The sequence below is a fragment of the Semicossyphus pulcher genome, unplaced genomic scaffold, assembly GCF_022749685.1.
Source record: "Semicossyphus pulcher isolate SPU_LCO1_2020_fin unplaced genomic scaffold, fSemPul1.0.p SCAF_25, whole genome shotgun sequence".
NCBI classification, from domain to species: Eukaryota; Metazoa; Chordata; class Actinopteri; order Labriformes; family Labridae; genus Semicossyphus; species Semicossyphus pulcher.
Window position 1 is genome coordinate 3,525,209 of NW_027211699.1, and position 24,965 is coordinate 3,550,173.

Below are 24,965 nucleotides of genomic sequence, written 5' to 3' on the forward strand. Positions count from 1 at the left end.
AAAAATCACAACACAAGGTGTCCATGAAATTTTTATCCAATCATTGAAAGAAAAACAAAATTGACTTTGTAAAAAAGATTAGTCATATGGAGCACAAATGATCATGTTGGTCTGAATGTTCTGGACTTTACAACTCTAAATAATACATTTAAAAAGTCCTACATAGATGTATAGGACATTCTTTGCAAAAATACATCTTAATGTTTTAGAAAAATGGATTAATGGAAGGAGGAAAGGAAAAATGATTAATGAGTATTAATAGCAATTTCTTCTGGAATCACATGTTGATGGTTGGTATTCACTCTGTTTGGCCGCTTATTTTTACTGGCAAATAAGTATAAACTGCTGTTTGTGCTTTTCAGCAGAGCATCAGAGTAGTAATAGAACAAATAAGGCTTCAAACCAAAAAGGCGATGTTACATTGCCCCAGTTTAGAATGGTATTACGGAGAAAGTGCCTTGGAGAAAAGTGGTCTTTACCTCTCAAGTACTTCTTTACTTTTAAAGTGAGAAAAGTAATATTTAAATTGATACACACTGAGTAAAATCTTCCCTAAAGAGATATAATAAGGTCTGATTGCTCCCTTTGTAAAAGTTTAGCCCCAAAAAAGCTCAATATTATCTGTTCTCAATTTTGGACAGACATTCTAATATCTTGATTCTTTTATTGTTTCTATCATATTCCTTAACTTTTTGCCTGTACCCTGAAACTTATCATGTCATTTTTATATTTTATATGTCTATATGTGTCCTATATGTAATGTATACACTACTGTATACTACTGCCTTTAGAAAGGGCGATGCTGTCTTTGCAGATGAAGAAGACGTCCACGACAAGGAAAAAAAGCATTGAGCCCGATGAGAGCGGCTCTAGCTGACTTGGAGAGGGTAAGAGGCCCTTCTAGTGCTGCCTGACCGAGTTCTGGGACGTCTGCGGCCACCCTGGGTACGTTACGTAACGCTTTATTGTACTACTGTATGAAGTTTGTTTAAAAAGAGGCGTTTACCAGATGGACCATTCAGAGAGATCGTACACACTAGTGTAAAATATGTATATAAGAAGAGCACATGGCAATTCTTTTCACCATAGTAATGTAAGTGTTAAAAAAGTACAAACGGTAAAGATACTGAATGAATAAATAACATGCCGTCATTAAACCAAGTTTTTAAAAACTTTTATTTTCAGTTTCAGTTTTCACGAACGTAATGACGTCATCGGCGTGCGACGAGAGAAGCCAGAGAGGTTTATATGAGAAGAGACAGACGATGACAACAAGTTTAAAACAAGCTTTAAAAACGCACTTTGGTTTCGAGAAGTTCAGGACCAAACTACAGGAAGATGTTGTCAAAGCGGTCATCAGAGGTAAGTCGTGTTTTATGCTTTTAGAATAGTTTATCTGTAGCTATGCTAACTAGCAGACGTAATCTGGCTCTGGCAGACGAACTTAACTGACGTTTTCCGTAGTATCTCGATATAAGGCTTAGTTTGACTTCCTCTTCACAGGTCGGCGTTTACAGATAAAAAATAATGGGAAGTTCATTATTTATTGTGACCTGTTTTATCTTCCTGTAGGTGACAGGGATGTGTTTGTGTGCATGCCTACTGGAGCAGGAAAGTCCCTCTGCTACCAGCTGCCTGCAGTCCTGGCAGAGGGAATTACTCTGGTTATATCACCGCTAATTGCTCTCATCCAGGTCAGTCTGTGCTCCAATGCAAACTCTACACATACATGATCAATAACAATATCTTTCTCAAAGATGCGTTAACCCTCTCTGGCGTTTCTCCCCAGGACCAAGTGGACCGCCTAAAGAGTCTGAACATCCCCGCCTGCTCCATCAACTCCAAACTCCCAGCCGGTGAGCGCCGCCTCATCCTGGCCGACTTAGGAAGCAGCAGCCCCAAGCTGAAGCTGCTCTACATCACTCCGGAAATGGTGGCCTCTCCCTCCTTCCAGCCCTGCCTGACAGACCTGTGCTCCCGCGGCCTCCTGTCGTACCTGGCCGTGGACGAGGCTCACTGCGTCTCCCAGTGGGGACACGATTTCAGGCCGGACTACCTCAAACTGGGGGAGCTGCGTGCTCGCTTGCAGGGGGTACCCTGTTTGGCCCTGACTGCCACAGCGCCAAAGAACGTACAAGAGGACATTGCAAAGTCCTTAAAGCTGCGCTCCCCACTGTCTTTCGTTACACCTGTCTTCCGTAGTAACTTGCACTATGATGTTATCTTCAGGGAGCTGCTGCCAAACCCCTACGCCCACCTCCATGCCTTCATTAAGAAGGCGCTGGGACTGGACAGCAAATCTAATGGACAGGTTGGTAGAGTGGAGGTTTTACTGTTACTTAGGGTCCCTATATGAAAGAAAAATACTTTTGAAGTTTGCAGATTTGTGTAAAATAAAATAAATAATAATATTTCTTGAGACCAACTTGTATTTGAATATTCCTGACAATACTGGTTAAAAATGATCAGTGATATGTCAGCCTTTGTTCTATTTTGTACATATAAACATAAGCTAAAAATCTTTTAAATCAGGAAGCCTTACGATACAGTCTCTACGTGTCTATATTTCCGAACAGGGCTGTGGGATTGTGTACTGTCGGACCAGAGAGGCCTGTGAAACTGTGGCCTTCCAGCTGACCAAGCTCGGAGTCTTGTCCAAGCCTTACCATGCAGGTGAAACTCTTTCTCTCCTCTATGTCAGTGTTAATTTTGGCAGCTATTTTAGATTTAGTGTCAGTCTTCAGATGAAAATATTTTTTAGTCATTTGTACAGGTTTTTTTATAGCTTCAGTCGACGAGTGTCCCTCTTCTCGTTTTTACCTGTTTGCTTCAGGTAAAATGAAGACTTTAAATTTCAGCAGATCATCCATACAGTAAACGAACGATGTAGACACATCATCTAAAGATTACTTTTAGTCATCACTTCTTATTTAAACAGTCTGACTGAAGCACACAGCCGATGATCGCTCCTTTTTGTGCTGAAGAAGCGTCAAATGACGCCGAAAAAAACAATTTTTCTGTGAGCGTGCGCAGAGCCTGAAGCAGAAAGCCTGAGTGACACAGAGAAAGTTCACAACCACCTTTGTGATACCTGATATCGCCAACCGGTATACACACTTACAGGAATGCTTTCCTTGTATTTTGACAGACGGATTAAACGCACAGAATTTCCGACAGCACACCGCTAACATTTTAGTCCCGTCTTTTAAATGAACACTGCTCTAGGTAGGTTGTAGGATTAAAATAATAAGATCTGTGCTCAAATGCTCGTCCTGTGCTTTTATTTTGTAGGGCTGAAGGCAGGAGATCGCACAGAGGTGCAGAATGAGTGGATGCAGGGGAAGGTGCTGGTTATTGTAGCCACCATCAGCTTCGGTATGGGAATAGACAAGGCAAACGTCAGGTGAGGAAATGTACATTTGCTTTATTATGTTGCAAAGGCCACCGAATCATTCCTGTTTATCCTGCAGGTTTGTAGCTCATTGGAACCTGGCTAAGTCCCTGGCCAGTTACTACCAAGAGTCTGGGCGAGCCGGACGAGACGGGCTGCCCTCGTCCTGCCGCACGTACTACTCCCCGAAGGACAAGGAGCAGCTTAACTTCCTCATCCGTCAGGAGGTCGGACGCAAACAGGTTAGCACGATAACTCAAATTCTAAAGAGCTCCTAGAAGCAAAACTCAGCATCTTTTCGAGGTGTGTGAACATTTTCTAACTTTGTCCACAGGAGAAACGCGGCTCTGCGAAGGAGACGGACAAAACGGCCATTAAGGACTTCGAAGCCATGGTGTCGTTCTGTGAGCAGGAAGCGTAAGTGATGCGTTCAGTCACTGCACGCATGCATTAAAGTCTCTGTTTGTTTATTGCATATAAAATCAAAAGGAGTATTGCATTGTTACATAACCTCTTCACCCTTTGCACACAGTTGTATACATGATACACTTTTTATTACATGCATGCTTTGCTTTTCAAAATAAAATCATGGTGCAGTTTCAGTGTGGGTACAGCAGAGGGCACACTGGAGCTCTCTTTAAGGCTTAGTCGTGGAGTTACCCAACTCCTAAAAGACACAAGGTTAGAAAAGCACAAACAAACCTACTTGGCTCTCACTTTTTAATCTCACTGTGCAACCTCTGTTCCCTTTATATTAGCCTACGCATTGTTACAGCTCATACTTTAGGTTGGCCCTCCCTGTTTCAGCACAGAGGCCTTGATTGTCTCGCTTTAAAGCGCAGGGATGCCCAAAGGAATGTAGATCCTCCTGAAAACCCTGGCAGCTTTAGCAGGTGTGCTTGGCAGCCGACCAGGACATCCTTCTCTGTTTTGTTGTTCAAGGGCTGGGCTCCCCAAGTGCCGCTGAACACGCCCTGTATGAGACTTCATCGCTCTTTGAATTGTCCTGCACGTCTGTCTCTTAATAACTGAGAGTATCAGTTCTGCATTCGCTCAAATGTCCGCTCCCTTCGTCTTGGTCTTGCGACAGCAGCAGCAACAGCAGCAGCAGTAGTTCACGCAGCTCAGCACCATCATGAGCACAACCATCACTGCAAATAAAGGAGAATTATGAGCAGGTCACAGAAACACAGAAGAGAGTAGAAATAGAGAGCGGGGACTCACAGATGAAGATTAGGAGGATGAAGAAAGCTCCCAGCTCTAACGGGTCGGCGTTGGGCAGATTGTTCAGCTTGACCCAGAGCCTGTTCAGGATGGTCAGCGTCTCTTCTCTGGCATCCATCCTAGGGACATGTCAATAATAAATAAGCATACTGATAAGAAGAAGAATAATGCTGTTATTTTAGGGCTGTCAAAGTTAACTCAGATCTGTTTTACGGCACTCATTTTTTAAATGCGTTTACGCACGTTTGCTAGGTTGTGACACGACGATGCATGGCCTGGCACGAACGAGCCCCTCAAATGTGTCTTCAATGACCACTTGTGATCGGATCTCACTTTCCCGCTCTTTATGCAAATGAATACGGAGCGTCGTTTAACTCCATTAGACTTTAAAAAACAAAAACATTTCATAAAAAAACACTGTGATGCAGACTCGCAGCACAGACGGGGGAGAGCTGCTGCGCACACATGCACGAGCGCAGAGGGAGGGAGCAGGTGATCGCAGAACTGAAGTGATGACGTGATATAAAACTTAGTTCGATCATGACGCCTGATGCTCCTCCACAGCTCTGTGTTTATCAGTGAAATATATGAACTGCACAGCAGACTGGAGTCTCTGTTACGTCCGTCCGTCTCCTCCCCGCGCAGCTCCATTATAATGATAAACTGCTCGTGCATGTTTGCTAGCATATTTGTCCACTTCCGTGTTAATAAAAGGTTTAAATACTGAAAAAATCTTACTTTAAGGTACATTTTGAACAGATAAAAAATATGTGATTAACAGCCCTATTCTTGACAGCCCTACTTTATTTTTACCGCCATTTTTCACGTCTTCTACACAAATTAAACACAGCAAAGCTAAAAAGTCCGTTAGCAATGAAGTTATTGTGCAGGGGCTTTTTTTAAAAGAAAAATGCAAAAAGGTTACAATGATAAAAAGGGAAGTATATCGGTAAAAACAAAAATTAAAGTACAGATAAAAACACTGGTTTAAAAAAATAAAAGCAGCTTTGTACGCGAGTGATTTAAAACGGTGTCTTGGGGCTCGAACAACACATCCACAGTCGCCCTTTTTAGCCGTGACTCCAGAACAGATAAGAGTTTAGCCAGAGAATCTCAGGCATCAGTTTGGTCATAAGAGGAGAGCAGCTCAGAGGTATACGGAGGGGCAAATGTGCCTTAAAAGTGCTGATAAAATTGATCGTCTGAGTTTGCCGTCATCAGGATGTGACTCCTGCTGCTCGCAGCCGACACCCTGGGGTGACACTGCTGGTGTTGACACAAGCTCATAACCTCAGCTGCTTCACAATTTCACAATGTGTGGTTTAAAAAAAAAGAGAAAGCAGGATGATTACAGTGAGTAAGAGGAAGCAGGTGATTGTGTGAAGCACGAGATTCATTTTTAGCTAAATGAGACTCTGTTTACCGCGCTGATGATACACTTGGCTGAGCTGGTGGTTTAACCGACAGGTCTGTAAGGCTTATCTGGAAGACGACAAACTTATTAAGAAGACAAACACGTTCATATCTCGTTGTGGTGAATGTGTGAAGACTTCATGTGTTTTTAATGGGTGGAGTTAAAGTGTCAAGTTGTTGAGTGATTTACAGTTGAACGTGTTGTTGTGCTCCCTAGTGAATGATCTGCCACTGGGTGTGACTCTGGCACAGTTTGTTGTGTTGGATGGATAGCGTTACAAAAACTTTATAATGTAAAATAAACATTATAAAAGGATGCACTTCATTACATTATTAATAGTTTTGGTGCATTTGAACAGACAGGGTTTCAGGGTGCTGGTTTAGCTCAGCGGTCAAAGTGTTTAACCCTGTAAACATCTCCATGTGGTGTTTCTCATAGAAGTCACAAACCTAAGGAGCCAATCCCGTTAATGGAGGGGGTGACGCTACGCATAACATTATGTGTAAACTATGGCAACCACTTCAGCGATGCGCGAGCCAGCTGTCATCGTAATTTTTGCAAAGTCACTACTGACGACTAACGTTAACGTTACTGCTACTAATTACTACATTTCAAGCTAGCTACGTTTCAACAAGTTGCCACTAAACGATGGCAGAGACGTGTTTTGTCTTTGCGACGGAGGAGGCGGGGGCTATGCAGATTTGGGAATTTTTAATGAGGGAGAAGGAGGAGATGCCTCGGGAGGATTTTTACAAGGTGATTAAACGTATTTTGCAAAAACATATCAGACACTTGGGAGCTGGTCTTTAAATCACACCTCCCATATACAGAAGCTACAGTCCTTGATGTGGTGGCCCCAGGCTTGGCTCCCACCCTCGGCCTCTTGACGCAGGTCATCCCCACTCTCTCTTCCTCTGCTCCCGACACTTTCCACTGTCCTCCCTCTCTTAATAAAGGCATAAAAGGCCAGAAAAGAAAGGGCTTACTGTTTCCTCCTGTTTCCAGTCTATTAGAGCTGCTAAGCTAAGCTAACTGACAGCAGGAAAATCCAAATATTCCTTCAGGGTCTTCGTGTTATTTAGCCTCCAAAGTATGCATGCCATTTCACGATGCTGCATCTGTAAAGTTTTTAAAGTAGTCTCTCCATTGTCGCCTAATATCACTCAACTCAGTTTACTTTATTGCCACTTTAAGTAATAATCTGGAAGATTTTCATTTAAATAAATGTCTGTTAAGTCGCTGTCTATCACTGAATGAGGTAACACGATGGTGATTGAGCCTACGGCCCACCGATTACAGACTGAGTGTCTGTGGCAGAAAAAATCACAAGCGGCGCCCAGTTAGTGACGCGTCTTCCATCACCCAGCAGTGGTTGGTCTGTCAGAGAGGGTAGGCGGAGCTAAGTGGCTGCTTTTCCGCTCTCTGCAAGTGTTGCAAGTAAACAGTAATCTACTATGGCTGAACAAACAAAGAAAAGATCGATGACTACAGATACAACTTCAACAAGAAGTGAAAATCCAAAGAAAAAGCCACAAACTCGACACTCAGATGAAGGCAAACAGTCTGAAAAGGAAAGCGACCGTCAGCGAGGAAAATCAAGAGTTACAACCGCAGCCAACACTGTCTGGATATCTGGGAAGTGTGCTCCCGCAATTACCGTTTATCACCACAGGTGCCGCTAAAGAGAACGAAACTGAAATCTTTGAGATTCTTACTTTAATAAAACGACTACAAGGCTGAGTCAGCCCCCCTCCCCCCTCCTTTAACACCTGGCAAAGATACCTATATATGTTATACACCTGCAGCTAATTGCTTCTGAATGTTTACATTCTGTTTTGTACACTGAAGCAGACACTATGTGCTAATTTTAGCATGTTTTAAAAGTATACGTACAAACCAGGGGCTGTTGTCTGCTCAGAAAGCTGCCTGAGCTGGTGTGGCAGACGACCCCGACTGTTAAAGGTCGACACTGTCACCATTTTTTTCTCGTTCTGTTTGTACCCGTTTTTTTTAATATATCAAAATCATACTTTAAATAATTTTATATGTAGACAAAACTTTATTTGACTTTTCAGTTGTTATAAACGATTCAAATCTTTTCTCCACTGACTCTTTTACTTATAGATTCAGTCGACAAAAGCAGGCGACTTTAACTCTCCAGTGTCTCTCAGTGAAGTCTGTATTTTGAACACATTCCTCACATTCACTTCACAAACACACACATGTTAAAGGAGCTCTTACCTGTGAGAGTTTGTTGCTTTCACACGCTCAGCTCAGCCCAGCCCAGCCCAGACTGCCAGGCAAAAACAGAAGTAAGCAGACCAGTTGAGGAGGAGGAGGAGGAGATGGCAGGTAACTCCTTCAGGGGAGAAATGTCTTGTTGATCACAGAGTGTCTTTATTTGTGAGTTTGTTGCTGAAACGAGCAGCAGAGGAGTCCACAGATGCTGCCTGAGATTAGCCGGGCTGAGATTAGGAGGGATAAATCCTAAAGTGCTGATGTTACTCTGTGAGATGACGGGAACAAAAATCTCTCCTCAGGTTTGTTGCTCCTCTGCTCCTGAGTTCTTTACTTTAGTGTGCCTGTTTTCCTTTTGGCACTCCTCTGTGGGAGTGACCGCTCTCTGCGTCTGTCCCCACCTCCTCCCCTGGCCTCACTGCTCCTCTCGCTCTCATGGCTGTGGAGGCAGAGTTTTACATTTCCACTGAGGTAGTTAGCATGTTGCTGAAGTGGCACATTAAGTGGGCGGTGTCCCAAACAGGCTCAATGTGAGTGTGTGTGTGTGCGGGAATAACGACTGTTACTTAACGCTGGATCTGTCACTAATGTGTGCAGCCGTTTATAGCTATAAAAAGAAATGCAACAATCACAATGAACGCTGGGTTTTTAATAAGAAATGAAACATTTTATTGAGTCTAAAACCCTTAAAATGATTGGAAACAAAGACTTATTTCTCCCTAAATCAAGATGTTAATGCTCTAATGTTTCCTTGTTATTCACATGTAAAGAGGTCAAGGCTAACGCTAACAGCTCTGTGTCTGATTGTTTCACGAGTACTTGATGTCATGTAACAAGGGAGCCCTGTTTGACCGATTTCATAACAGAACCATTGATCACAGATGTGTGTGATTGTTACATAATAGCTAAAACATCAATGATGCACTGGACGTTCTGGAGAGATGTTTACAATGTCAACAAAAACATCACCAGGCTAATATGAAACCAACTTCAGAATACCGTGCATCTATTTGTATTAAAGGAGCAATTGGCCCCTGGAAAAAGCCGCTGTCAATCAAGGCTGGTGTTCTCTGTAATCGATAGAAGCAATAATATTTAAAATTGGCTAGGGATGCACGATATTATCGGCACGTTATCGGTATCGGCCGATATTGGCTTAAAAATATATATATCGGCCAACACGCCGATATAATTAACCGATAAAATAATGGGCTGCTGTATACTTGATTAAATGCCCGACCTCTCACCCCGACCGTTGTAACAAATGTGATAAGAGTATCACCATTATACTGTACGCTAATTCCAATACAGAAGAGAGTTGATGATCTCTGCAATTAGGTGTGCGGGGAAAAAATATCGGTATCGGTAATCGGCTAAATGAGTTGTAAGATATCGGCATATCGGATATCGGCAAAAAATCCAATATCGTGCATCCCTAAAATTGGCGCCATAGCTGTGGAGAAAGTTGTACAAACAGCTCGTGGTTTTGCCCATGCTACATTCCTACAACACCCAGCGTGCATTGCGCATACTACTGTTTTCCAGTCAAGGACATTGATCGCTGCAGGCAGAGGCTCAGAGCGGTACAGACTCCGAAACAAGACGGCATTAGCTCCCCATAATAGCATGATAGGACTGAGGTTGAAAATCGGCGAACTGGCCCTTTAATGTATTCTATCTAAAAAAATGTCTGTCTTTTCTGCCCACCAGTTGCCGCCATGCCACCATCTCCAAGTTCTTCGGGGACAAGGCGCCGAACTGTGCCGGCGCCTGCGACTTCTGTTCAAACCCCAAAGTGGTCCGAGCTCAGCTGGAGCGAGCGGCCGCGCTCAGCACCAAGATGGCAGCTCCGAGCAACGTGCCCAAAGGAGCGTTCGGGTTCCAGCCGGGCCTGTACGCAGGAGGGAGGAAGGGCTACGGCTTCGAAAGGCAGGACCGATTCAGTTACAATTGTTCTCCTTAAATACGAGTTGAACCTGTGGACTGACACTGATGTTGCACATTGCAGGTTCGATGAAGCAGAATCAGGTAGCAGTGAAGATGACGGTGCAAAGAGGAAAAAGGAGTTCTCTGACATCTACAAGAAGCAGATAAAACTGCGGAAGGTGAATCATAACCTTAACTCCTTTTCTGTATCTAGAAAACAACTCCAGCAGTGTTTTTGTCCTGTCTTTGTACATCTGTTTGCCAGCTGTTGGCAGCTGGAGGGCTAAGGTTGCTGAGGCCCCCTGAAAGAGGGGAGGGTGGTAAACTGCTCCCACATGTCGGTGGAATTGACTCAACTTTGAATTTTTCCTCAGCAGGTCCAAGTGGTGCTTGTTTACTCTCCAGGGCATTAATAAAAGCAGGAATGCCATGATGTTAAAATAGTGCAAAGAACTGAGGCATACAAACAACAAATAAGAGAGTTGGACATGTGGGTTTGTATCTGCCTCTGATACAGCCTAAAATGCAGCGTCGGGTATTTACGATTTGCCATTCAATGCACTGATCCGATATTATTATTCATTTATTAGCCTCCCCAAAAATCAATTGGTCTCTGGTGATTGACATGTTACAACAAAAAATAACAATAGTACAATGCTAGCAGAGAGTGCTTTGTTTGTCAAAGCTAGCAAAATATAAGTAGTAAGTATTGGTGGGATAAAATATCGTACAGCAATATATCGTCGTATGATTATCTTGCAATATATCAGTTATTGCAGAATCGCTATATTGCGATATGATCATTATCGTGGGCCATGTATCGCGTATTGCATCGCGTACCGCGTATCGTTTATTGTATCATTTGTCGCATCGTATTGTTTATCGTATCTCGTATCGTTTGTCGTGTATCGTTAATCGTATCGCGTATCGTTTATCGTTTGTTGTGTATGGTTTATCGTATCTCGTATAATTTGTCGTGTACCGTTTATTGTATCGCGTATCGTTTATCATATCGCGTATCGTATAGCATACTGCATTGCGTACCACATATCGTATCACGTATTGCATCAAGTATCGTATCACGTATCCTTTAGTGTATCACTTATCGTATCGCGTATTGTTTATCATATAGCGTATCATATCGCATACCGCATCGCGTACCGCGTATCATATCGAGTATCGCATCACGTATCGTTTATCTTATCTCATATCGTTTGTCGTGTATCGTTTATTGTATCGCTTATCGTATCGCATACCGCATCGTGTACCGCGTATCTTATCGAGTATCGCATCACGTATCTTTTAGTGAATCGCATATCGTATCACGTATCGCGTATCGCATCACGTATCTTTTAGTGAATCGCATATCGTATCACGTATCGCGTATCGTATCGCGTATCGTATCGCGTATCGTATCACGTATCGTATCACGTATTATGTTGCATATGGAGCTGCTGTGATTGGTATGTCGGTCAGTCTTCAAGCAGACCAAAGCTAATATTAACATGGCTAACTTTTAACGCCACTGTTTTTTTCAAACTCAAACGAATATGGGTGCCAACACAAAAGATTTAAATGGGTAACTGGACTAAATCACCATGTCTGATTAGAAGTTCTGTTTTTTAAATGAATATCTGATAATGAACTTCTGTCTGTGTTCGTTTAGGGAGACAGTCAGAGAGAAGACTTTGTTCCTCCAGGTAATAGCAACAGAAGGATAAACTCATATGATATCCAGCCTGCCCTGTACCTGTCATGTTACCTCTCATGTGTCCGTCTGTGTAGGTGCTGACTGCCCGCTCAGAGAGGCCTGCAGCCAGAGGATCCCCCGGCTCACTGTGAAGGTACAACACCGCTCTGCGAACACATTCCTCATACGCTCTGCACTCATTAACACGTCTGCAGGAATTCAGTGACTCATGTGGAGACGTGAAGAAAGACTGTTGAGACGCGGACACTATGGATGTAATTAACAGCACCTGGAAAGGAAAGAATGAGGGAGTAGTTTCAGTGCCATGTTTCTTTTTACTGCTTATTTCATTATAAAATCCTGTAGCATCAATATTTCTTGACATTTTATTATATATTCCTTTATCCCTGATTTAAATGATCCTTCTTAATGCTGTATATTTTCTTCTTCAGGCCAGGGAGCACTGCCTGTCCCTCTTGCAGGAGGCGTTACACGGCCACCAGAGGGCAGCAGACCCATTCAAGTAACTATGCACACACAAGCGTCACGCATCAGTCCACTTCCTGCAGATACATTGCTCTTCATCCTCTTTCATGTCTCCTCTACCTCTCAGCTGTGACACCCTGTCTCTGGCCGTGGATATTGAACATGAAGTGTTCAAGAGCAGCAAGTCGTCCAACTTGTACAAAGCAGCCGTTCTAAAGAGGGTAACTTTAGACAGCATCACAGGTGGAATACAGAAAGATAAGGGGGATAGTTCCTGAAGTAATATCTTGTTTTAAAGGTTTCAGAGATGAAGAATACGGCACCTGCTTCAGCGGGAGGAAACAGAGAGACTGAGTCGAAAGTCAAAGAGGAAGCAGCGTGCTCCTCTGCTTCTTCTTCCTCCTTTCCTGAGGAGCTGCAGGGGTTCACGTCTGCATCCGAGATCTACTCAGTAAGACACTTTCTTCCCCAAGTTCACAAGCAGTTACTGCAGATTCAAATGCCAACATGTATTCTTTATTTCTATTATTCCTGTAGATGAAGCGTAAGAGAGTTGGGGCTGGTCAAAGGGGATCATCCAACCCCTTCTTAACAGCGAAGGTTCTGTTGGAAAATGTGTCCAACAAGGGGACAGAGAGCAGCTCGGGAGAGTCCAACACAGACGCATCTTTGCATGAGATATCGTCCATCAGAGCCCGAGCAAAGGAAGTCGCCGCCTCGCTTAACAGCCCGACAAAGGCAGGCAGAGCGATGAGCAAGAAGCAGCAGAAACTAGCAGAAGCAGCCAAAAGTTCCCGCAACATCTTCCAGTACTTCACAAAGAAACAAACACCAGAGGAGAGCCGGGAGGAGGCGGAGACGCTAAATGGACTTGACGCTACGTTAGCTCATAGCAACGATGTGGTTGCTCATAAAATCAGTAGCGAGCAGGCAGATTTTAGTTCTGATGATTCAGACATTCTGGAAGTGATACAAAAAGAAAGTGAGCAAGAAATAATAGTTATACATGATGATGATGACGAAGAGGAAGCAGAAAAAATAGAGATCCTGGAGCTGGAGTCTGAGCAGGAGCAGGAGCAGGAGCCTGAGCAGGAGCTAGAGCCGGAGCCGGAGCCGGAGCCGGAGCCGGAGCAGGAGCAGGAGCAGGAGCAGGAGCTAGAGCCTGAGCCTGAGCCTGAGCAGGAGCAGGAGCAGGAGCAGGAGCAGGAGCTAGAGCCTGAGCAGGAGCTAGAGCCTGAGCAGGAGCTAGAGCCTGAGCTAGAGCCTGAGCAGGAGCAGGAGCAGGAGCAGGAGCAGGTTCACTACACAACTGAAGAGTCCACTACAGGGTTAGATACGCACAATGCACAGTTCTAATAGGATGGAAAAGTCTTCTCTTGATTCACACATTATTTTCTCTCACACAGACAAAACAAAGCAGAAGAAGCTAAACCAACTTTACTAGCGGAGGTAAGTACCTGTTTCCTGTGCAATCTTAAAGGGCCAGTTCGCCGATTTTCACCCTCAGTCCTATCATGCTATTATGGGGAGCTAATGCCATTATGGTAGGAAAAAAAGCAATCATCTGGCGGAGGCCAGGGAGCTCGCTAAACTACACTTCCTCAATCTCGGGCGCCCGCCTCCAATGTCATGTCTCGTTCAAAATCGTCAGGTTTGAAATGCAGACTGCAGACCTGAAGATTGTTGACAGCGAAAAGAGTAGTATTTAATTTCAACGTATCTCGCTGGGCCGTTCCTTTCAGAGGGAGGGGCGCAATACCCGCTGGGTGTTGTAGGAATGTAGAATGGGCGAAACCACGAGCTGCTTGTACAACTTTCTCCACAGCTATGGCGCCAATTTCAAATACTATTGCTTCTATCGATCACAGAGAACACCAGCTTTGACTGACAGTGGCTTCTTCCTTTAAGACTTATTTCCCGCTCACTGATGGTATGTGTGTGCGTGTGTGTTTGTACAGTTGACAGAGGATACAAAAGCCAACGGAGAGTGCTCTCCTCCGGCGAAGCGCAGCCGCCCCCCAGATGGCCGCAGAAGAAAAGTAACCTTCAACCCCAACGTGCAGGAGAGAGCACTGCTCCCTGTGAACGAGCCACCCGCTCCCATCACTCTGAAGGAAGCAGCGGATGTCGTGGTCCGATATCTGGACCCCTTTTACAAACAGGGAAAGTTTGCCACCAGGGTGAGAGCGGCATATATCATTTAAATTGTCACAGCAACGTGAAGTGAAATGATGATTCTAAGTAGTTTTTTCTGTGCTTGTAGGAGCTGTTTAAGTCCTTCGCACGCTACTTGTCACACCTTCTCACAGAGGGGAGGAGTCAGGGGAAAGGCCAAGGTGAGCTGGGGATGAAAAGTGTGAAACTTGTGCGATGGTCTGCTCTCTAACACATTTCTGTGTCCACAGTTAAAGCAGAAGCCAAAGCTCTCATCAAGACGTTCTTCAGCAGAGTTAAGCGCTGCGAGAGCGAGGCCGACTGGAAGCACCTTAAAAGACCGCACAGCTGTAAATCCACAGAGAACAAGGAGTAACAGGAAGGGAAATAAAGCCATTTTTTTCTTCCTCTTTGACTGTGCCTAAACTTCCCTCCTCCCAGTGATCTCAGGCTTCAACACAGACAGACGTTTATGTTTATTTTTCTGTTTCTGCCCATTTACTGACAAGTTTGTATGCGATCCTCTCCAGGCTGAGGTTGGTCTTTATTCGTCTTCTGCAATATGGAGCTTTATTGTTTTGATTTTCAAGTCCTTCTGCACTTAAACCCGAAGAAAAACACGTTTTAAAGTGTCAAAGCAAGTACATTTTTTATCCTTGGCTGAAATAATTCAAACCAAAGCCGTCATGGAATAAACAAGAGGCTCAACAGCCATGCACTTTCTCTATGAAGCTGCAGGAAATGCTAACGCCAGCATGCTAACATGCGGATGTTTGCCATGTTAGACTTCTTAGTTTAGAGTGTTAGCTTGCTAGCACTTGTTAATTAGCACTTATTAACAAATACGGCTAAGCATTAACAAGTGTTGGACATCTTGAAATTATGACTTGTTGAAAACCAGGGGCTCTCCAGAGACAGGAGGGTTCATCCTCTCGGGACCATGTAAGTCTGTACAGAATTACAATGCGACCTATCAAACAGTTGTTGAAATATCTTTACTACGAGTACAGCTACAAACACATTGTAGAAATGTAGAAATATGATTAGACGTACAAAAAGGTGGAACAATGTTTTAATATTTGGCATAAAGCTGACTAGTGAGAGTCTAGTAGACGTTTCTGTTGCTGCTATAAATGTTGTTTTGGCTGCTAAGTAGACACAGACACGTGCGATTGATACTGTATGATTTAAAACTGTCCTATTTGTGTTTATTTGATTTAAACATGAACTTAATTCAGTTAGTCTTAGGTTACTGTACCTTGATTGTGTTTTTTTTGTTTGATTTTTAGCAACATAGTTTCCAATGAGGGGAATGTTTCTCAGTTAAATGGTGCCTTTTGGGGTTGTGAGGCAGGTGTGTCTGAACGACCACAGTGTCTCTTCTCTTCGCTCCGCCATGTTTACAATAAAGTCTACGAACAGACTGACTACAGTGTGACACGCTCTCTGTTTTAATTCATTCATTCTAACGGACTATTTCACTTATTGGAGCTTTCGGGGACTGGAGGAGGAGAAGGAGGGAGGGAGATGTCGGTGCCAGGGACGCTGTCAAATAAAGGGTGACGTCATCTCGTGTGGTGATGCCTTCAGGTGTTCCTTGTAACTATCGACTAATTTTCCGGCGTTCAGACAATGGAGGATTGTAAAATCGTAAAAGATGATACCATGGAAAACATTTAATACGGATGAATATAATTATTTAAGAAGGCAGACTTATGTCCGGGAAATACCATGCTAAAGTGGACAACCACCGCTATCTATGATGGATGACAAGATAAGCCTCTTAGAGGCCTATGAATGTAGTAATTGAGAAAATTCTTAATTTTTTGTATTATAATTGTTAGAAATAGCAAAAAATCTGATGCCATGTCGTATCAGAGCATAAAAAATTACCTGTTTAGCTAATTCTATCCCTAGCTAGATAAACCATGGAGACTGTTAGTGACTATTAGATAAACTGCATTTGGACTTTCTGCATCTTTACGTGTTATCCGTTTAGATAATATATCATCAACACTTTAAGGTAATTAGCTTAACCTGTCAGTGATAATAGAGACAACTAGTATTGAAATGATACCGCACGGCATTAATAAAACTACTCGCAAGAGGCAGTGCTGCAGCAGCAGGATAAAAAATGTAATTCTCGCAGTATTGCTGACAACACTTGAACGCAGCAGCATCAGCAGCAGCAGCGCTCGGGCACTGAGCAGCAGCGGGCTGACAACCTGCGTCTGCAGGGCCCTGCTGCACATCAAAGACTGATGAGACACACAGAAAACACTGTGGTTTCTTATCTCAACACCTGTACACTTTTATTTCAGGGCTGCGGAGCTGCAGGCCTCAAGTGGGGCCGTTCACATCTGCAGATGCTTCAAGGAGCAAGTGCACAGCCGGGATTTTGCCTTTAAGAAATTGCTCCGAAGGGTTACACGTTTGGGGAGGCTGCGCCGCTGTTGTTTGTTGTCACTTCCGGGCGAGCCGTCGGTGAATTAGCAGATCACGCCGCCGCCGGCGACGAAGTAGAAGTTGACCAGCTTCGATGCTTCGTGCGGGCAGGATGGAGGAGTTTGTCACGGAGGAAGAAGAGCCATGGTACGACCAGAGAGACCTGGAGCAAGGTGAGTCATGATTGTGTGTGTATGTCAGTTTGTGTGTAAAGGGTGGCTCATACGATGTAACAATGCCCCATCCACAACAACTGCTATTCAGGCTTGGATGCTGGGATTCTTGGGGGTGGAGGATGGGAATAAAGAAGGAGGTTGCAGCAATTGTAAAACGTACTTCATGCACGAGTGCACGCGCTGTGAAAGCTGTAAATCCATGCCTCTGTCTGTCTTGTCTGTCTGTCTGTGGAGCTGCCTGCCCTTCATCTCTACTGCCAATTACTGTGATGTTGTCAGTTGTGTTTCCCAGAATAGGCGTCCTGTCAGACTAAGTGAGAGTTGCCTCTGTCTCACACCCCAGCATCCTCTCCAATAGATTGTTTTCTAGCGCTCAAACACTCTGTATTCACTCTGTGCTCACTCTCTGCATCTCAGAGGAGAGGTGTGTGCCCCTCTGCAGTGCTGGCCTCAGCATCACCCCATCCCCTGATTACCTGCTGACCCAGAGAACTAAAGCAGCTTTGTGTCTCATCATCGCAGCATTCATAGAGCACAGAGAGCCAGGTGGACTCTGCTACACTGCTGTCTGTATCTCATCTAAGCGTCATTTAGTCATTAAGCCCCTGGATGATCTGATTAGGGAGCCCTGGACCAGACCTCTTTAGATGGGATCAGGGATTCAAAGGTCTGGGGGTCAGATGTGAGGCGTAATTGCCAGACAGATATCATCCTGCATACGCTCATGGCAATTTTACCCCAGAAATGATGCTGTTATGCAACTTCTCAGTTGCCAGATCTGAGATTTGGGGACCCTTGTTGTCATTCTGATGTGGACAGATGGCGTAGCGTGGTGATGTCATGCTGCAGCCTCATCTGAGGGGCCTTTGGTTTAACGTGAAATCCACACATCAAAGAGCATCACAGAGACGTGTGCGTCAGGAACACACGAGCAGATGTACAAATGTGATGTATATGTGCTGATGTTACAGTGGTCTTCCTCTCATGCGTGCACATAATTGTGGAATTACATAACTAATACTCGGCACGTGCGCGCCCTTGGGGGCAGAAACAGAGCTGTGACTGAGTTGGACCTCGGGGGGGGGGGGGGGGGGGTGAAGGCTTGCTGTGCTCTCTCCTCACACACTCCTCACACTCAGCTCATTATCAGCTCTGCAATGGTGCGACAGGAAATCACAGCCTGCCTCTTGTCTCCCTCAGATGCATTAGAGGCAAATGTAGCAGCGCAGGAACTTATGAAACTTGTTAATTATATTTGATAAAACAGAGGAACCCTGCTGCATTTAGGTGCACTGGATTGTGTAAACATTTACACACATACAAATGGATCATCATTTTTAATCTCCTCTGTTTAACACTGACAAAGAGGCGTGTGTGTGCATGTTCCTGTCATTGCTCACACGCTAAACTGTGCTGATAACACTATATAACTTAATAACACTAATAACACTGCGTTGATGTCCAGTTGTGGCTGTCATTGGCTCTCTGTTTGTTCCCCTTCTCTTCACTTCTCCAGTGCTGTTCTGTTATGGGCTCAAAGTATGTCGAGCCAGCAGGATTCTTCTCACCACAGGAGGTGAATAATGTAATGCTTCACACTGTGTTGTTTTTCTGTCCTTATTTTTTTCGGCTCCCATCAGACCTGCACCTGGCAGCCGAGCTCGGCAAGACCCTCCTGGAGCGCAACAAGGAGCTGGAGGACTCCCTGCAGCAGATGTACATCAACAATGAGGAGCAAGTGCAAGAGATAGAGGTACGCTTGTGTCACAGAGTGTTCACTCTGCAAGCACATATCCAGGCAGTGACTTTATACACATCCTGCAGAGGAAATAACAGCTTACACACCTTGCATGAAGTGACTCCTCTTGATTTTGCATCAAGATAATTATATTAAAACATGAAGCAGTTGGAAGAAAATGTATAGAAGAGAGGACCAGAAGTGTTTATGCTGTGAACATGAAAGGTTATGTTAAATTACATAATCTGTCACTTGACTATTCATGCCTTTATGAGCTAAAAAGCTGCTGACATAGTACACAACTTTTTTAGTTAATGATTAGCTTGGTGTCAAGTTTCCATTCGTACTACTTAGTAGTTCAGCCATTTATCCCTTACTTTTAGTTATTTCTGCAATTACTTTTAGCTGACTATTTTAACCGTTACGATCAGTCTACTTTTCGCTAACAATTGAATCATTTATCCATTAGCCTTCTTTAAGCCAATAATTTAACTATTTATCAATCACAGCTAGCCACTTAACCATTTATCCATTAGCCTACCTTTAGCCAAACAACCATTTATCCATTACTTTAAGCTAGCCACAAACGCATTACTTTTAACTAGCCATTAAACCATAAATCCATTAGCCTGCTCTTAGCCGCGCAATTAGCCATTTGTCTATTACTTTAACCATTTATCCATTGGCCTACTTTGAACTTTGAACTGTTAGCTAGCCATTTAACTATTTATACATAACTTTGAGCTAGCCATTTAACCATTTATCCATTAGCCTGATTTTAGCCACGCAATTAGCCATCTGTCCATTACTTTAAGCTAACCATTTAAGATTTCTCCATTGTCCTTTTAGCCGTACAATAAACCATTAATCCATTTCTTTTAGCTAACCATTTAACCATACATAAATTAGCTTGCCATTCAACCATTTATACATAACTTTTAGCTAGCCATTTAACCATCTACCTATTAGCCTACTTTGGCCAACAATTAACCATTAATCAATGACCTTTAGCTCATTTATTCATTACTTTTAGCTAGTCATTCAACCATTTTATCATTAGCCTATTTTAAGCCAACAAATAATCACGTATACATAACTGTTAGCTAGCCATTTAACCACTTGAACATAACTGTTAGCTAGCCATTTAACCACTTATACATAACTGTTAGACAGCCATTTAACCACTTATACATAACTGTTAGCTAGCCATTTAACTTTTTATCCATTTGCCTAATTTAATCCAAACGATTATCCATTTATCCATTGCTTTTAACAATTTAATAATTGATCTATTCAACTGTTTCACGTGTATAGCCTTTAGTTTTTGCAATTTCTTTTAGCCAACAATTTTAGCCCATAATCTGTAACTTGTATAGCTGTATTTACTAATATTAGTTTAATAGCCATGGAACCATGTAACCACGATGTGAGCTACACCCAAATCTTCACATGGAGTATACCCCCTGGCAGCTGAAGAGGCATGGCTACCCCTGGTCGGTGCTGAAGATGAAGAACTGCAGATGAATTCAGTCACTTATAAACTCATTTTAATATTTAACTTGTCTCCGTTGCAGTACCTGTCCAAGCAGTTGGAAATGTTGAGGGACATGAACGAGCAGCATGCAAAGGTGTATGAACAGCTGGACGTGACTGCCAGAGAGCTGGAGATCACCAACGAGAAGCTGGTGCTGGAGAGCAAGGCGTCGCAGCAGAAAATAGACAGGTGATTCATTAGCTGTTTTGTCTCACTGTACCTTGATTCATAAACTGTAGAAAAACAAGGCTGTAATAAGAATGACGTCACAGTTAATCCTCTTTACACTAGAAATTATTTACTATACAACATTTTACACTATTATATCATAAATAAATAGATGTTTACAGGCCAGCCTCGTTTCCTGAGCTACTAGAAAGCACTTTACGCTTTTGCTCTCTTTAGCAATTTTATAATCACGGATTGAGATTCTTTACAAATCAGGTAAGTACTCTGCAGGCTGAAGAAAACTTTCAATAGCTGCCTCTGTTCTTTCTAAATATGCTCGCTTTGGCTTTAGGAGAATGGTATGCTAAGTAATGAGGGACTTAATCAACTTAATAATGACGTAACAGGCGATGAAACAACAGTTGCATGTGTGTGTGCACGCAGGTTGATGGGCACCATGGAGACCTTGCAGGGTCAGGTGGACAGTCTGACGACTCGGGTGGAGGAGCTGCGGACTCTGGAGGAGCTGAGGGTCCGCAGGGAGAAGAAGGAACGACGCAAGACCGTCCACTCCTTCCCCTGCCTCAAAGAGCTCTGCACTGCACCAAGGTCGCTTAATGTTACAGGTTTATTTTCTACTGTGCACAAAGGCACTCCAAAGACATAAATAATCTGTGGTCAGATCATCTATTTACACAGATTAGTAAGATGCTTAACCTAGCTGCATATTTGGTCCAAGGCTGGCTACATTCATTGGTATAATCCTCTTGATGATAGCAGGCTTTATAATGCATTTTAAACAATATAACAAACTGTGCTTAAATTGCAGCTCACTTACAGATACAACACTTGTTTTGATTCAGGTATGAAGATGGTTTCCTGTTGGCCAACCCGGGCAGTGTGGATCTGGCAGAGAGACAGCCTGTGGATGAGGAGAACGAGCGCCTCAGAGGCATCGTCTCCTCCCTGCGCGCAGCGATGGCCACGGAGCGCTCCAAGAGGGAGGGTGCTGAGCGGGAGTGTGCTGCTGTGCTGCAGGAGTTTGAGCGCCTGGAACAGCGCCTGTTGGGAGCGGAGGGCTGCCAGCTGCGGGTTCAGGAGCTCGAAGCTGAGCTGCAGGAGATGCAGCAGCTGAGGAAGTCCAGGATGTGTTTGGTTGGGGACATGGAAGATGGCCTGGAGACGCTGCTCAGAAACGGTCCGGAGACAGACACCCTGGATGAGGGCATGGGGCTGGAGGAGGGAGGTGAAGGAGGTGCTGGGGAGGCGGGGTGTGCAGGGCAGCAAGGAGGCCCGGTGAGGAAAAGCTGCAGCGACACAGCTCTGAATGCAATCTCAGCCCGCGACGCCTCAGGTAGGCGTCAGGGCAGCTACGCCCTCCATGCCAACGGCGTGCGCAAGCGTGGCATGTCCATCCTCCGGGAGGTGGACGAGCAGTACCACGCCCTGCTTGAGAAGTACGAGGAGCTGCTGGGGAAGTGCCGGCGTCACGAGGAGAGCCTGTGCCACGCTGGGGTGCAGACCTCACGGCCCGTCTCCAGAGATCCCTCCATGAAGGAGTACAGCATGGTCTCTGCGGGGCCCTCCACATCAGAGGCCATCGCCGCTCCTCCTACACCCCCTCAGACTCCCTCCACACCGGAGGCCCTGGAGGGGATCAGCAGGCAGGTGGAGCAGGTGGACAAGCGGCTCAGCCAGAACACACCGGAGTACAAGGCGCTGTTCAAAGAGATCTTCTCCCGTTTGCAGAAGACAAAGAGTGACATGAACTCCACCAAGAGCAGGAAGAGTCACAAATGAGTTCAATGGACCATATTCACATGGCAGCCATTTTGCTCTGACATCATGCTATCATCTATGATCTCATCCTGCTGTGTTCCAGGTATTAAGTCCTACAAACAAAGTGTATTTGATGAAGAATTATTATATTATCATGTCACAGCTTCTCAATTGACCAGCAGTAGAAAAGACAATAAACAGTAAAACTCTGGAGGGACATTGAGCCATATTTCAAGTTAAATAAACATATTTCATAATCCTTTAGCCACGGTCAGACAACAGCTGTGTTATTATTCAGCCATTACTAACTAAAATTAGCATTAGATATGAAGTAGCTTAAAGCTAATATTTATAATTGATAGTGTTACACAATAAAATAAGAGAGGTGTAAATTCCTAGCTAAAACAGTGTTAACTAGAAATGAAATTCATAACTAAGGTAGTGTTAACTAGAAATGAACCTCTTAGCTAACGTAGTGTTAACTAGAAATTAACTTCGTAGCTAACACAGTGTTAACTAGAAATTAACTTCGTAGCTAAGACTGTGTTAACTAGAAATTAACTTCTTAGCTAAGGTAGTGTTAACTAGAAATGAAATTCATAACTAAGGTAGTGTTAACTAGAAATGAACCTCTTAGCTAACGTGGTGTTAACTAGAAATGAACCTCTTAGCTAACGTAATGTTAACTAGAAATTAACTTCTTAGCTAACACAGTGTTAACTAGAAATGAACTTCCTAGCTGACGTAGTCTAATGTTAACTAGAAATTAACGTCTTAGCTAACGCAGTGTTACTTACCATCATTTTAGAGAACTATATGCTAGCTAGGAAATGGTTTTATGCTAGCATTAGCCGTCAAACATTGGGTTGTAAAACATGTAGTTTAACGTTTATGCTTAATTTCCTGTCAAAATATTCACTATTTTCTTTTCAGTTGCATCATTAATGGAGAAGTAGTGAAATGATAACTATTGTCAGATAACCTAAATTTGTATGACAATGCAGCATGAGATTTAACAGCATGGGAGCCTCTGACTCAGCATGATGTTAGATGAAAATGGCCGCCCTGTAAATATGGTGAATATAACAGCTTGCACTGAAAACAGTGATTGCACAACATCTATCTTTATTAACCTAACTGTTCTGAACGCTCTTTGGCTTTCCTTTGACCACTCCTGACCTGATGGGTTGATGCCTGCAGTCATGGAGTTGGGTGATTAATGACTTATATTATACGCAGTGGATGTCTCCATTTGCTCTTTAGGGAAGGAAGCTCGTTGATTATAAACTGCCAAATGTTATATTCAGTTGATGTGGATGAAATGCCTTTTTTCTGAGTGACCTAATCAGAATGGAAGTTTTGTTTCTGTCTTCGGACAGTCTCGTGTTTGGTGTAGTATTTTTACCAAATGTGCTGGTGCAGACATGATTTAACTATTGCAGTTTATTTTTTATTTATGGGTAATATAATACAGCCAAAATAGAAGAAAAAAAGGCTAGGTTTTGAAACTTCTAAAGCCATTTGAAGCATGTATTTAAGTGCTTGACTGGTCTTTAAAAGCAGGAAGAAACAAAAGCTTAATGTTGCTGACTAAAGCAACACAGCATGCGTTTGAAGCTGCAGGAGAATGGTCTGTTTCAGGGAGTTGTTTGATCATCTTATACATGATGAATCAGTTACACTGTGCTAGCACAATGTCATTCTTGTAGTTGGGCATTTACATGTTGTCTGTTAATTAAAATAACTGTATAAACAATGTTATTTTCATTGAAAGGTGCTCAGGGAGGCGACAATTGTTTCTACTGGGTGAAATAAAACAACAGGACACGAGCAGGCCCAGTCTGGACACTTTAATGTGAACACAGGAGATCAGTAAACTGCAGGTAACACAGGTAGCACACATCAAGTCAGACATCAGTCCGTGACACATGAGAGCAGAGTGAAGCTGCTGGACTTCGTTCACATACCTATGGAGTGTAAGATACAAAAGAGAACACTTTTCTATGGCAGGATGTCTGCTGTGGGACTGATGTCTCGATACTGGTTCAGAAGTCAATTACAGACGACATTTCACCTCGCTGATGTTGAGCGCGAGCGTGCCGCCGAGTCAGCGGGAGCAGCATGTGGTTGTAAGAGACCGGAGGCACAGTCAGCATTGGTTATTTTACACTTGAGTAATACGAGGTGAATCCTTGTTGTTGTTGGTTTGAGGAAGGTGGAAAATACGGCCTCAGGTACTACAGGGGCACTCGAACCTGGACTTTTATTTACTGGTGCTGCAGATCTCAAAAAAAGTACTATTATTTAGAAAACTACAAGTACTGTGATGAAAAAGGTGTTTGTAAAAAGAGCCGATATGATGCACAATAACACGTAATTGTTTTTACGATTATAAACCTGAAATAAAGGTGTTAAACTCTTAGTCCTGATGCCCCGTCCATGTATTACAAGTGTAGCTAAAAACAGGCCCACACGATGGTCTGGCAAGTATAATCGGAAGGCAACTTGCTCAACTAGGTTGTTTATTTGTGTTATTTATATAAGGCCACATAGCTGCTAAAATAAACCCTGATCAGGAGAGGAGGAGCCCCACATGAAGCGA

At 43.6% G+C, this 24,965-nt stretch overlaps 2 protein-coding genes across 2 annotated transcripts; both read left to right on the forward strand.

Annotated features, from left to right (window-relative positions):
• The first annotated feature begins 1,237 nt into the window (after window positions 1-1,237).
• Window positions 1,238-15,948, forward strand: recql5 (RecQ helicase-like 5). The gene is made up of 19 exons (XM_069676354.1): window positions 1,238-1,362; window positions 1,573-1,694; window positions 1,790-2,311; window positions 2,577-2,673; window positions 3,292-3,403; window positions 3,471-3,633; window positions 3,726-3,808; window positions 9,978-10,196; window positions 10,276-10,372; window positions 11,860-11,893; window positions 11,979-12,037; window positions 12,336-12,406; window positions 12,497-12,590; window positions 12,668-12,820; window positions 12,907-13,439; window positions 13,776-13,818; window positions 14,328-14,549; window positions 14,633-14,705; window positions 14,775-15,948. The coding sequence occupies exons 1-19, from the start codon at window positions 1,266-1,268 to the stop codon at window positions 14,897-14,899; spliced, it is 2,919 nt and encodes a 972-aa protein (XP_069532455.1). The 5' UTR covers window positions 1,238-1,265; the 3' UTR covers window positions 14,900-15,948.
• An 852-nt stretch (window positions 15,949-16,800) lies between these two features.
• On the forward strand, window positions 16,801-24,787 carry cdr2l (cerebellar degeneration-related protein 2-like). The gene is made up of 5 exons (XM_069676352.1): window positions 16,801-17,141; window positions 18,785-18,897; window positions 20,457-20,605; window positions 21,029-21,193; window positions 21,448-24,787. The coding sequence occupies exons 1-5, from the start codon at window positions 17,063-17,065 to the stop codon at window positions 22,382-22,384; spliced, it is 1,443 nt and encodes a 480-aa protein (XP_069532453.1). The 5' UTR covers window positions 16,801-17,062; the 3' UTR covers window positions 22,385-24,787.
• Window positions 24,788-24,965: the final 178 nt, after the last annotated feature.

Excerpts from the sequence above, each read along its gene's own strand:
- recql5 (XM_069676354.1), top strand. The coding sequence starts at position 1,266 with ATGACAACAAGTTTAAAACAAGCTTTAAAAACGCACTTTGGTTTCGAG. Across the intron at positions 3,404-3,470 it reads ATAGACAAGGCAAACGTCAG|GTTTGTAGCTCATTGGAACC; the intron begins GTGAGGAAATGT and ends TTTATCCTGCAG. Across the intron at positions 10,373-11,859 it reads AGCAGATAAAACTGCGGAAG|GGAGACAGTCAGAGAGAAGA; the intron begins GTGAATCATAAC and ends GTGTTCGTTTAG.
- cdr2l (XM_069676352.1), top strand. The coding sequence starts at position 17,063 with ATGCTTCGTGCGGGCAGGATGGAGGAGTTTGTCACGGAGGAAGAAGAG. Across the intron at positions 17,142-18,784 it reads CCAGAGAGACCTGGAGCAAG|ACCTGCACCTGGCAGCCGAG; the intron begins GTGAGTCATGAT and ends GGCTCCCATCAG. Across the intron at positions 18,898-20,456 it reads AGCAAGTGCAAGAGATAGAG|TACCTGTCCAAGCAGTTGGA; the intron begins GTACGCTTGTGT and ends TCTCCGTTGCAG.